Below are 11,358 nucleotides of genomic sequence, written 5' to 3'. Positions count from 1 at the left end.
TTTTGATCTTCACAAACACCTGGAGGAAGTGACTTGGAACATCACTTTCATTCCAGTACCTGATGTTTGTTGGCTTCCATTTGATCGCTGACAGAACTGGAACCCATATTAACTTCAAATTCAGGTTTCCGCTTGGCATTTATAGCTGCTAATTTCCGTTTCAGCTCTGATAACAAAGCTTGATTCTCCTGGTTGAGACGTTGAGCTTTCTTCCGCAGCCTCTCATTCTCCCACATAATCTGATAGTTACGCAGGTACAGCTCTGAATTCTCTCTATCCATAGCTGTTAATTGCTTGCTTTGCCCTGAAGGACATCATGAAAAAAGTGAAGCAAAATCAGTATACCTCGATACAGAAAACACAAGGCAGAGCAGATAATATAGAAAACTATCTTCCATGTACAGTAAGCATTGCATATATATGAAGACAAATTTTGTAATGAATATAAAATGATATATCTGGGCTTTGGGTTAACAGATGTGGTTAGTTTTTTTTTTTTTTCTTTAAGCCATTAGTAATGTGTATGCAGACCTTACCCCTACCTTGTTAAGGTAGAGATGCTGTTTCCGATAGACCCTTGCCTCAAGAAGCTAAGCTAGCGTTTGGACATAGATTTGATTGAAACTTGAAAAAAGAGTTTTTGAAGTTGGGTTGAAAAATAATATTTGAAAGTTAAAGTTGTGTTTGGTCATGCATTTTATTTGAAGAAAAGTTGAAGTTTTGTGAGTGGAAGAAAAAATTTCACCCAAAAACTGCCCTAAACCAGTTTTTTGGAACTTGAAATTTTTTGAAGTTTTTTTCTTTTTCCAAAACATGATCATATTTCATAAACAAACAATGTTTTCAAAAAAAAATTTGAAAAAATGAAGTCAAAATCTATGGCCAGACGGGAGCTCAAGTCATTAATCAAGGATCTAATAAACAAAGCAACTCCCAATGACAGGACTGAATGTAATAATTGGTCCATTTTTGTTTCACGATACTTCAGTGACGGCACCAATTCTTAGAACAAAAAAAAAATACAAGGACGCAAGCAGTTGGTAGACTTTGAGTTTTGAGTTAAGCAAGTAGAAACAGAAAATTGGAAAGAAAAAAAAAGGAAAGTGCTGAGTTTTAGTATGAACTTGAAGGGTCAGTACCTTAAGAGTAAGATCAATTTTGCTGGGCAGTGTTTGAGACAATAGATATGTTTATATAGTCATATGCACGTAAACTTCGTACATACTAATTGATAAACATGCCAACAAACACACGAGAATAGCACAGTTCACTGTAAAGAAGTATTCATTACCATATCAGCAAAGCCCACAAACTTCTCTTTATCCTCATATAAAACACAGGTCAAAGTGCACTTTAACCATCAAGTTAGGGAAAGAGAAAGGTTTCCTATTATTTCCTCTTCCGAATAAGACGCTAGATTTTGCTTTAAAAAGTGAGAAAGAGTTAGGCTAATCTTAGAGGGAAATACTATTGCACGTGGTTTTTGCTTTGTAATAATAAGGTTGTTAAAGAATAAAGCCAAGAAAGAGACATTCTCAGGGTGGAAAAAGTTGCCTCTTGTGGTGCAGACACAAACATGCTTGCGCAAGGCTCGAGCACGGGAGACAGCTGAGGCTAACCTGTGATTTCAATATTCATGTGAGAAACTCCAATATTGTTCACACAACCATATGATGCTGTAAGTTTTGACTTTCATATGCAAAAAAACCCACCACCCCTAGTATTTATGATACTATAAAGAATATTTACACAATCAGGTTTATTTAACTGGCTATAACATGTTAATCTTCTTCTTTTTTTAGGTTCAAGTGCAATCATGTCTCATATCAATTTACTTATATTGTAGGTCAATTTAACCTGATAATATAAAAATATGCACGCCAATTAGCATAACTTGAACTCGGAAGGTATTTGAATTTGAGAGTGCTGGAATAGGATAAAAGGAAGTGGTAGATTTGGTACTCATATATCTGTATTTAACCCAATACCTCTTTAACGATATGAAATATCATACTAAAAGCACAACAAAAGAAGTTGTGAAGGTTTTCCGGTCTGTTACTGTTCTATAGGAAACTTAAAATGAGTTTCTTGATTTGATAAAGATAAAAAGAAAAGAGAATAAAACAAATACTCCTCAAAAAGGGAAACAAGCTAGGCAAATGTACCAATGTTTAGGATAGCTTTCCAATTGTGCGTTACTAGTGAAGTGTTTCGTTTTTCTTTTGCAAATGAGATAATAAAGTAATCAGGAACACGTCTTTCGCCCGAAGAAATGGTTGTGAGTAGAAAAATATATTTTTAACGCAATTGCACCATATAAACACTCATCTATCCACAAATCTTCTATTACTAGATCCATCTATTTAAGAGTTTTCACTTTCTTTTTTGTTTCCAAGATGATTTTCCTTTTAACTATATTTAGTTGTCTATTTCACAAAAGATTTACCTCATTTCCCAGACATTCCATTTGGCTACAGAAAATCCACTTGTACTCGTAGGCATTTGCGTCCTACTAATAACTAATTGTTCATCCCTCTCACACCCCCGGTGCTAATTGAATGCATTTCGATTACGCAGAGTCCTGGCTGATGATGGGACAAAGTCGAGAAAATAGACCATATTTGTTGAGTTTCTTTGCCACTATGAATTCATTCAGAATATAAAAGTAATGCCGTTGTTGGGGGGCATGAGTCACTTTTTTCTTTGAACCGCTTATGACACTGAATAGAGATAGCATACTAGATGTCCTGTTACACCCAGCCTCTAACTATTAGCCCTGGTTACTGGAACGATTTGATGCAACCACTAGCACACTTGGCCGCACCCCATTTCTCTACAGAGAATTAGGATATATCAACCACAGGGGAATACTGGCATAGTGATCATTATCATTTTGGTGAAGAGCGACGAAGGAGTTCTGACCAAACAAAATGCTTCAGTTACAAACTAGTCAGCAAAAGACAAAGTAAACGAATATTCTGTCCAAACAAGAAAAGCGGTAAAAGGGGAAACACTTTCCATTTAAATACATTATCTGCAGAGTCACTCCTGGACATTGCTTCAGAGGAATATCCCGTATTCAGAGCTCTGTATTATCAGTCAGTCTGGCACCAAAGCTACCAATTGCTTAAAGGTTGCATGTCCTGTTGACACTATTTACTCAAAATCTCTAACCGTATTGTCTTTCTTCTTGGAGCTTTGATGAGGCTGTGACATAAATCAAGCAGCACAATGTTACATATACTTACAGATGTATTAGGCAACTTAAAGAAAGGCAAACAAATGGAAAACGAGAATAAACCTAAAACCGATAAAACTTCTTATATTGCCAGCTCTGAACTCTTGCTGATTTCATTTGTCGTCGTCATCATCGTTGTCATGATTCCATGGCAATAGAGCTGAGTGCCCATCCATGCAATGGAACTGCCAGGACATATGAGCATCCTCAGCAATGCAGGAGGCTCCATAAAACTGAGACTGGTGGATGGATTCGGAAAATATTGCAAGCTGAACAATCTACTCCAACAGGTCTCAGTTGTTCATGCCTGCACCCCGCGATTTGCAACATTTTGCCACTCAGCATCCCCCTCAAGATGCTGAATTGTACGTCGCAGGATGCAGGCATGGCCCGTGCCCCTCACCGGGGCCGGGCTAATCCAAAACCATCAGGTTGCAGTTGATGAGGCTGGAATACCATGAACAGGAGGAGCAATCAAATGATGAAGCAAACCATAAAGTGGGGAAAAAAATAAACCAGAATGCCAAACACGACTGATGGATAATTATATTATCTCATGTGAAAGAAAGAGACCCTCTCTACAAGCTAAAATTCTTCTTCCTCATACACATACCAATATAAGATAATATAGCTTAACAAGATACAACAAGCATCCTACAGCAAGGTAAGTGTAGATATCATTGGATCCACTTTTTGTGTCTGCATCACTAAATCCTTCGAACATATTAACCAAGCACTTAAATATGAAGATCCCAGCATGCTCTTTACCAGAAATCTTTCCCCAAACTTACTAAACTTTGCTTCAAGCTTAACCTATTATCATCTCTTGCACTCTGTGTGAGGGGTAGTGTGAACATGTTAGGTCGAAACACGACTTATGAGACAGTTTTTCACCAGATGAAGTATGAATTGGTGCAATTTCCTCTTTAAATCTGTCCAAGTCCCCGGAGTTCAGCAAATAACAAGCACAAATGATTGAAATGGAAAGAAATTTTTTTTGCCATACCTGTGAGAAGGGTTGGTGAACCTGCTCGTGAGGATGGATAAAAGTCATTCCAGGACGCTGACAAGGATACTGCGTTGAATGCAAATATATAGCTGCGCTTGAGCGTGCACTAACATGATTTTGACTAAAAAGGGGAGGCATCATGCTCTCTGCCGGACCATAACCAATGCCAGGAGTCACTGATGTTGCCCATGGCCCAGGTAAATGTTGAGGAAGTGGACGAGGTTGGTTTTCAGCAGAAATGGGAGACCGAAGTGCTGCACCAAGCTGGGGAAACTCAGTGTTGTAGTTTATTGCAGGAGCGTACATGGGCTGAATTGTATATGGGCCACCAGTAAATCCAAACCCAGGATCAAACCTTTGCATGTATCTGCAAAATAAATGTCAACTGCCCCATTAGGCTCACAGACTAAGTTGCAGGAAAAACGACATGAGCATCATAGTGAAAAGACCCACGAGCACAAAAAGACAGTTTGTAAATTGAGGGAGACAGGACAAAAGTTGGATGTGTTATATTTGATGCACATAATTCCATACAGCTTAAAGAAGAACATGGCAAGAAGTACTAAAAGCTTTTGCAAGAAACGCCAACACACATTCTCATATAAAGAATTCAAGCAGCATCAAATATAAATAGGACGTCACCCAAAATAGTTTAAACATCCAAAGAAGCAGTATGCAATAGAGAAGGAAGAAACAAGAGAAGGAACATAGGAATAAAGGTAACTGAATAGCAGCTCCAAACCACCATAGCTTTAAAATCATAGCAGCTTATCTCAAATCAGGATCTCCCCCCTCTGCTTCCTCTGTATGTTCTCCTCCTCCTCCTACCAGGTTCTTCTGTCCCTCTACGAGTTCTTTCAATTCTTCAAGAGTCTACATCATAGCTGTTAATAGGACTGTCTCCAGGGCTTACGTCTTCATTCCAGTATTATGTAGCAGCCCCATAGTCTTCTTAAACAATTGGGTTGGCCTTTTTGGTTTCTATTTGGTGCCCAGAAACAGATATAGTCCATTTTTTTAATGGGAGGCAGAAGAGATATTCATTTAGAGTAGAGTGTTCCAGGAGACTGCACATGTCCACGTCCTATCTTCCAGCCGGTCTGGATTTCCAACGCCTCGGGAAACTGGTCGAGATAGATGACAGCACCTTTTTCCCCTCTTCCTTACCGGTAGGGCAATCTTCTCTTATGGCCTTCACCCCCCGCCCGGAAATAGAGAACCAAGCCCCTTTCTGATCCATTCATTTCTGCAAGCAGGGAGGATCCAGAGCGTTGCCCCCTCCTATTCGAGGTTTTTCCTCGCCCCACAAGCACCCAACCTTCCTTTTGCTCTTCCTTCGGTTTGCCTCCACGAACGCGCCACTTAGGAGCCCTACTCATATTCCAAAGGCGCTACTTCAATTCAAGCGCAAGCCCCCCTTCTATTGCATAACTTAAAAAAGCTATAATATATAACTCCAGATTCGATATTTGTTCTTCATAGCAAGCAGATAAACAAAATCTCCACTGTCTGGAGGATCATGATGTGCACAACTTCACTACATTCAAATCCAGATAGAATCACTTCGGCTATGATTTTTCATCAAATATGATTGGACAGGCCAAGAAAGACGGTTTTTTGCCCAATCTTATCCTGTGTGTGAAGCAACAGACAAAAAGGATTTAAAAGCTTTTCCCTTATGCATCCTATAACCCAAATCTCAGGTTATATTCAATCCCCCCCCCCCTCCCCCCAAAAAAAGAAAAAAGAGAAAAAGAACCTACACGGAAAAAAAAGGGAACATAGGTGGTACAACTTCAGAAGTCAGCATGTAATTAAAGAAAGAACCATAGACCCCCACATATGCTTCGAATCACTCTTTGTGTAACACCAATCATTGTAGAACAGCCAGTCCACAAACAAGCATTTCCCCAGATTGGTCAGTAAAACATCAATAGGAATAAACATTTGTAGAAATAACCCATTTGAACATTTCATATACAGAATACATGGCAAAGAAATGCACGAATACTTGCCAGAATAAAGTGATGGTACTTAAACAACTCATAGAATAAAGGAGTGCTTTTACGACAATATAAAATGTTAAAAGAGATACCACATGACTGAACCACCAACACATACACAAAACAGAAACTGAAGGAAAGGGGAGCACTTTACAGTATATTCACAAAATAGCAGAGGACTGAGAAAGACCTGTCATAACTCCTGTCGTAATCTGGGTCCTTCCGGTCAATTTCCCGATCACGAAAGATAGCCACCTTATTATTAGATTTAGGTCTACCAACTGGCTCTTTTTCTGTCCTACTTCTAGCTGATCTACTGCTACTTGTTGAAGAATCAATCAGACCCCGCCCAGTATTCAAATCAGAACCGCCAGCTAAACTAGCTTTTTCTTCTAGCTGTGGTATGCCTATTGGACCATACTGGAAAGTATCCTGTGACCTTGATTCAGTTTCAGGTTTTACATTGGAGCTCCCACTTAAACTATTAGAGTTAAAAATACGTGCTCGAGCCCTATTATATTCCTCCTTTCTTTCCTCAACACTTTTGGCAGAATTTCCCTTTGATGAATTTGAATTTGAAGAACCTGCAAATTGTGAACCTTTCTGTGGCCTCTGCTTAATGGCAACCTTAACCACGCCAGTATCTCCTTGAGGCAAATTCACCGGGATGTCAGCCAAGCGAATCAAAGGCATCCGACATTCAGAAGTCTTGCGCACAATAATTCTGGAACCCGAGCCATCCGGTAGACTATTGTCCAGCAAAACCATTGATTGTAGTGAATAGTGCTGTGCCACACGGTGAGCAGCCAGTCGCAAATAGGAGGTAGGCAGCTGCTGGAATTCCATCTGCTGTCGGCCAGGGTCCCTGATAAACTTTTCAACATCCTGCTCCATCCTCAGAACTGAGAAAAGGTAATGAAAAATCACTATGTGCATGATAAAGAGAACTGACCCAACTAACAGAGAAACCCCCCACCCACCCCCCAACCAAAAAAAGAGATAAGGAAAAGGAAAAATGCAGACAGTGACATTTGAGACTAGTTATCTCAAAATGGAAACACAGGAAGAAGCAAGATAGTTGGGAAAAAAAGGCACGTAGAATAGAAAAAAGCACCCAAAGGTAAGTAAAAAGTAAAACAATGAATATTTTTATATAAGTGCATCATATTATTATGCGATGACCAAGAGCCTATGTCAGCATAACAGCTAGAGACTACATAACCGAGAATATATAATAGAGAAAATTGTGTTTTCTGATAGAAAAACGTTCAAGCTTCTTCTTTTCTTTTTACCTTCGAAAACTTGCCCTTTTCTGCTTTTAGATTACATAAAATGGTTCTATTTTCTCTCCTTTTTAGTGATAAGCAAAGACTTTCAATGATGTTTATCAGCACTAAGACGGCTGGAGTTGCACATGGTTGATGATGTAAGAACGAGCTGCTCCGGGAATTGCAGATCTCTAGAAGAGGCTATACAGTATGTGGACATCATCCAATACCAAAAAGCTATTCGAATTTGTACCTTTGCTTTACTACACATTCCTATTGCCCTCATACATTCCAGAATTCCTTTCCCTACAGATACCCACAAGATGCAAGGGGGGATGGTCTTGCATAATGGTTTAGCCTCTTTCTAAAGCTTACTGATCCAGCATTGCATCAACTTTGTGAGAGTTTTCGGCATTGTCCATTAGAGCTTAAAAAAGATCAAAGACATATTCCAAATTTTCCGGCTGGAAGTGCAAACCAAACAAGAGAAAATTGACGTCCTCAGATTCTTCTTCACATAAAGAGAATCCGCTGGAAATAGACAGGCCTTCTTTCTGCAAGGTGTTTGGAATTAAATAGGCCCTAAACAAGCAATCTGCAACCTTAAATAATGCCTGAGATTTCCCATTTCTTTTCTAGGATAGCGAGAAGGAGATACTCTATAAGGTGATAGCATTTGTAGCAGGATTTCACTGTGGACTACCCCTTTCTGTGTCCTTTGCAGCCAATATAGACTAGAGTTTGTGTTAGTTCAGGAACTGACTCTAACTGCAACAGTACACTTATCCCCCCCCCCCCCCTCCCAAGAAAAAATACAGCAGTATAGTCATTCTTTCCAAATCCCAACCATTGCAATTCCTTCTGAAGGTTACATCCCAACCTTGATTAGATATAAACTCTGCAATTATGGCCTTAGTATCTCCTGCACAACGGAGCAGCTCAGGGTGCTCTTCTAGAATTTTAGCGGGGCATGTCCTAAACAAGCATCTGCCTAGAATAGGAAATTTCTACAATCCCTGGTTTTGTATAGTGTGTACTCTAAAAGGTCCTCCGAAGCCTTTGATATGCTTCCATCCTCCTAACACTACATGGATTAGTTACAGGATTAGTGACAGAATGAACTTGCACCATATTTTCCTCTGACCAGTGGATTCCATATAGCATAATCCTGCCCACAGAGAAGTCCTTGAATCAGTTATGCAGCGTGACTTCTTTGACATCCTGCTTGGTTATTCCATTACTAGAATAAAAAGGAAGGACAGAAGGGATCACCTCGGCCCAGGCCCTTTTTTGAAGGAAAGAATCTCGTTGGTGTGCCATACATTTGAACTAACATTCCATCTATAGAGATGCACAAGTAAATCCAGTTGATCCATTGTTCTTCAACTCCCAAGTCTTTCAAAAGATGGTTAGAAACTTCCACTTAGCATGATCAGATACTTTTCCAATGTAGAGCTTAAACAGTTACAGTCTTATTTAGTGTCCTGGCATTATTCTACTCTGATTGCGGATTGACCTTGATGAAAGCTAACCAAGTGTCAGGTAAAAGCTTCCTAGTTACCTTCTTAGCCTCTTTGCAAGGCTTTCGGTAGAAGCTACCAGCCAAGCTTACTGCCCCGTATTCTTTCAGTTCCTTGGATCCACTCTTCTTTGTTTTAAAAAAAAAAAAGAAGTAAAGCTCCACTCTTCATTGAAATACATGCAACATGAAACGTAAAAAGTGCACTTCCCAAAGCTTTAACTTGGGTGGAAGCGTGGAAGGAATCGATAGCTCACTCTTCATTATATCCCAACTTTCAAATAAAATGATATGGTGGTCACCAAGGTCAGGTGCCTTGTCTTCTATGTGTTCTTTCACCACTGCAATGTCTTTGGATCCATTGTTTCTCCTCAACAGATATCTTCGCTATGCAGTAAAAAGAGACCAATAATGACAAAGACTGTTTTCAGGTTTTAGCAATCCGACATATGCATGCAATCTGAACTTGTAGTCATCCAACGGGGTCATCAGGGGAACAATCTCCTTCAACATGAAACTTGGTCCCACGGAGATGAAAGTTTCACTGCTTATCAGTTACCTCCATAGCAACCAATGCCTTGATCTTATTTTTTTCAATATAAGTATTACCTTACCTTCTAAAAAAAATAAGAGTGGCGTCCGAGCCTCATTGCACACACCACCTAGTACATACTACCTCCCACTAAGGCTTAGGCATAGAAAAAGTTCAGTTAGTGGTTTTTTGTGAACCATGGTCTCCCATGATTTTACACATTGCATAGACCGCCATACCCTTGGATGCAGCCAATACTCTAATCTCAAATTCAAACAATTAGAGACTCGGCAAGCTTTTCCAGAAAAATACACTATTTTTCAGTTCCTCTAATTTCTTTTATGAAGTAATATCAATATTCCTTTAGTTCCTAATTGTCCTCAATGCCTCAATTCCCTTTTCTTTCTACTAATACTGATAAGCAAAAGTACCAAATTTGTATCCTTCATACTAACTACCGGAGAGAAAGTGGATGCAGTTCACAGAGCAAAGCACCACCAGATACTGATTATAAAAGAATCTAGTCAATCTACCAAATAATCCGCAGCGTCATTTCAAGTTCTTACCAAATGGGTGATTTAACCAACTGAACTACAGCAGCTCTATTGTCATCTCATTAAGGTCTTACGATAATATGGCGACATTGCATTCATTTGGGATTCATATAACAGACCCCAACTAATTTACAATTCAGCTGTAGTTCACTGATTGACACAACTAAACAACAATGTGAATAATCACAAATCGAAACAAGGCACATCAGTAAAACACTAATTATAACGCAAATTAGCACAATAATCAGATTTTTTAAAAAGGGGAATACTAACCGGAAAGCCGCTCTCTAGGGTTTTGTAAAGCCTCACGAAGAAACTGATCGACGGTGTTAACCATATCCTCCGACACACCACCCGAACCAGCTCGGGCCAAAGCCGAAGACGAGGAATCAAGCAGCTCAGATTGATTACTATTATTATTGACAGAAGATTCGGAATCCTTTTTCGAAGAAGAAAGTATAAGCCGCCGCATACTAGCGTCCACGTCAGCTACCTCCCATGACTCCGGCGGGGCTCCGAGATCATCCGTAATAGCCACAGAGCCCTCCATAGGGTTCAATTTTTTAGCTCAAAAAAAAATTCAAAAAATTCAGAAAAAAAATCTAGGGTTTGTCCATGAAAGGAATCATTGAATCCAACCTAGATTTGAAAATTCGGAGAAATTTCATAGAGATTCAGAGAATCGAATCTAAAGGAGAGGAGAAAAACAGGACAAAACGGTTCTAGGGTTTCGAGAGAATGTGTGAGCGGAGAGAGAGAGGGTTTGACGAATTATAAATTGTTTTCTTTTGCGTTGCTTCGAGGGTATGCTAATTCACGGCGAGTAATATGCACTTTCATAAATTGAGAGTGGGAGTTTGCTAAGGGGTTTGTTGTTTCGGAAATATGCTTATTTTTGGGGAATGTGATATTTTTGCAAAAACAAAAAGGAGTGGATGGAATCCGACTGCTGGGTCGGAAAAAAGAATCGGGACTAATGTGGATGTGGCAATGACAAGTCATTAAGGGAGTGGGCCGCTTCGATCAAAATTCAAAAAGATTGTACGGCTGCTTATCGGACGGATTGAACGGTTATTTACTCTTAACGGTTTAGTTTATCGGCTGTCGATTTTTAAATGTATTAATCCGCTAGCCATCCGATAAAATATCGGGCGGATTGGTATCGATTTAGTTCCTATCGGGCGATTTATCGGCCTAATTCAATTTATACTGCGTGCATTAATCTATATTGTGTC

At 39.5% G+C, this 11,358-nt stretch overlaps 1 protein-coding gene across 3 annotated transcripts; it reads right to left on the bottom strand.

Annotated features, from left to right (window-relative positions):
- Window positions 1–2,918: 2,918 nt before the first annotated feature.
- LOC107805498 (uncharacterized) lies at window positions 2,919–11,005 on the bottom strand. 3 transcript variants are annotated; one of them, XM_075224895.1, is made up of 5 exons: window positions 10,397–11,005; window positions 6,441–7,152; window positions 4,245–4,614; window positions 3,302–3,685; window positions 2,919–3,207 (listed from the first exon to the last, which is right to left on the bottom strand). In XM_075224895.1, the coding sequence occupies exons 1-4, from the start codon at window positions 10,671–10,673 to the stop codon at window positions 3,638–3,640; spliced, it is 1,407 nt and encodes a 468-aa protein (XP_075080996.1). In that variant the 5' UTR covers window positions 10,674–11,005; the 3' UTR covers window positions 2,919–3,207; window positions 3,302–3,637. The 3 variants fall into 3 exon arrangements, with proteins under 3 accessions (XP_075080996.1, XP_075080995.1, XP_075080997.1); XM_075224894.1 differs by lacking the exon at window positions 3,302–3,685 and having other exon boundaries at window positions 10,397–11,001; XM_075224896.1 differs by lacking the exons at window positions 2,919–3,207; window positions 3,302–3,685 and adding an exon at window positions 3,760–4,170 and having other exon boundaries at window positions 10,397–11,001.
- Window positions 11,006–11,358: the final 353 nt, after the last annotated feature.

Source organism: Nicotiana tabacum, chromosome 11, assembly GCF_000715075.1.
Source record: "Nicotiana tabacum cultivar K326 chromosome 11, ASM71507v2, whole genome shotgun sequence".
NCBI lineage: Eukaryota > Viridiplantae > Streptophyta > Magnoliopsida > Solanales > Solanaceae > Nicotiana > Nicotiana tabacum.
The sequence above is the reverse complement of the archived record's forward strand: the minus strand, read 5'-3'. Positions and strand labels throughout refer to the sequence as shown.

What these genes read in the sequence shown, in the direction of transcription:
- LOC107805498 (XM_075224894.1), bottom strand. Translation starts at nt 10,673, where the DNA reads ATGGAGGGCTCTGTGGCTATTACGGATGATCTCGGAGCCCCGCCGGAG. An exon ending in CCCTAGAGAGCGGCTTTCCG is followed by an intron (nt 7,153 to 10,396) that starts GTTAGTATTCCC and finishes ACCTTTTCTCAG; the next exon opens with TTCTGAGGATGGAGCAGGAT. An exon ending in TACGACAGGAGTTATGACAG is followed by an intron (nt 4,615 to 6,440) that starts GTCTTTCTCAGT and finishes TTTATTTTGCAG; the next exon opens with ATACATGCAAAGGTTTGATC.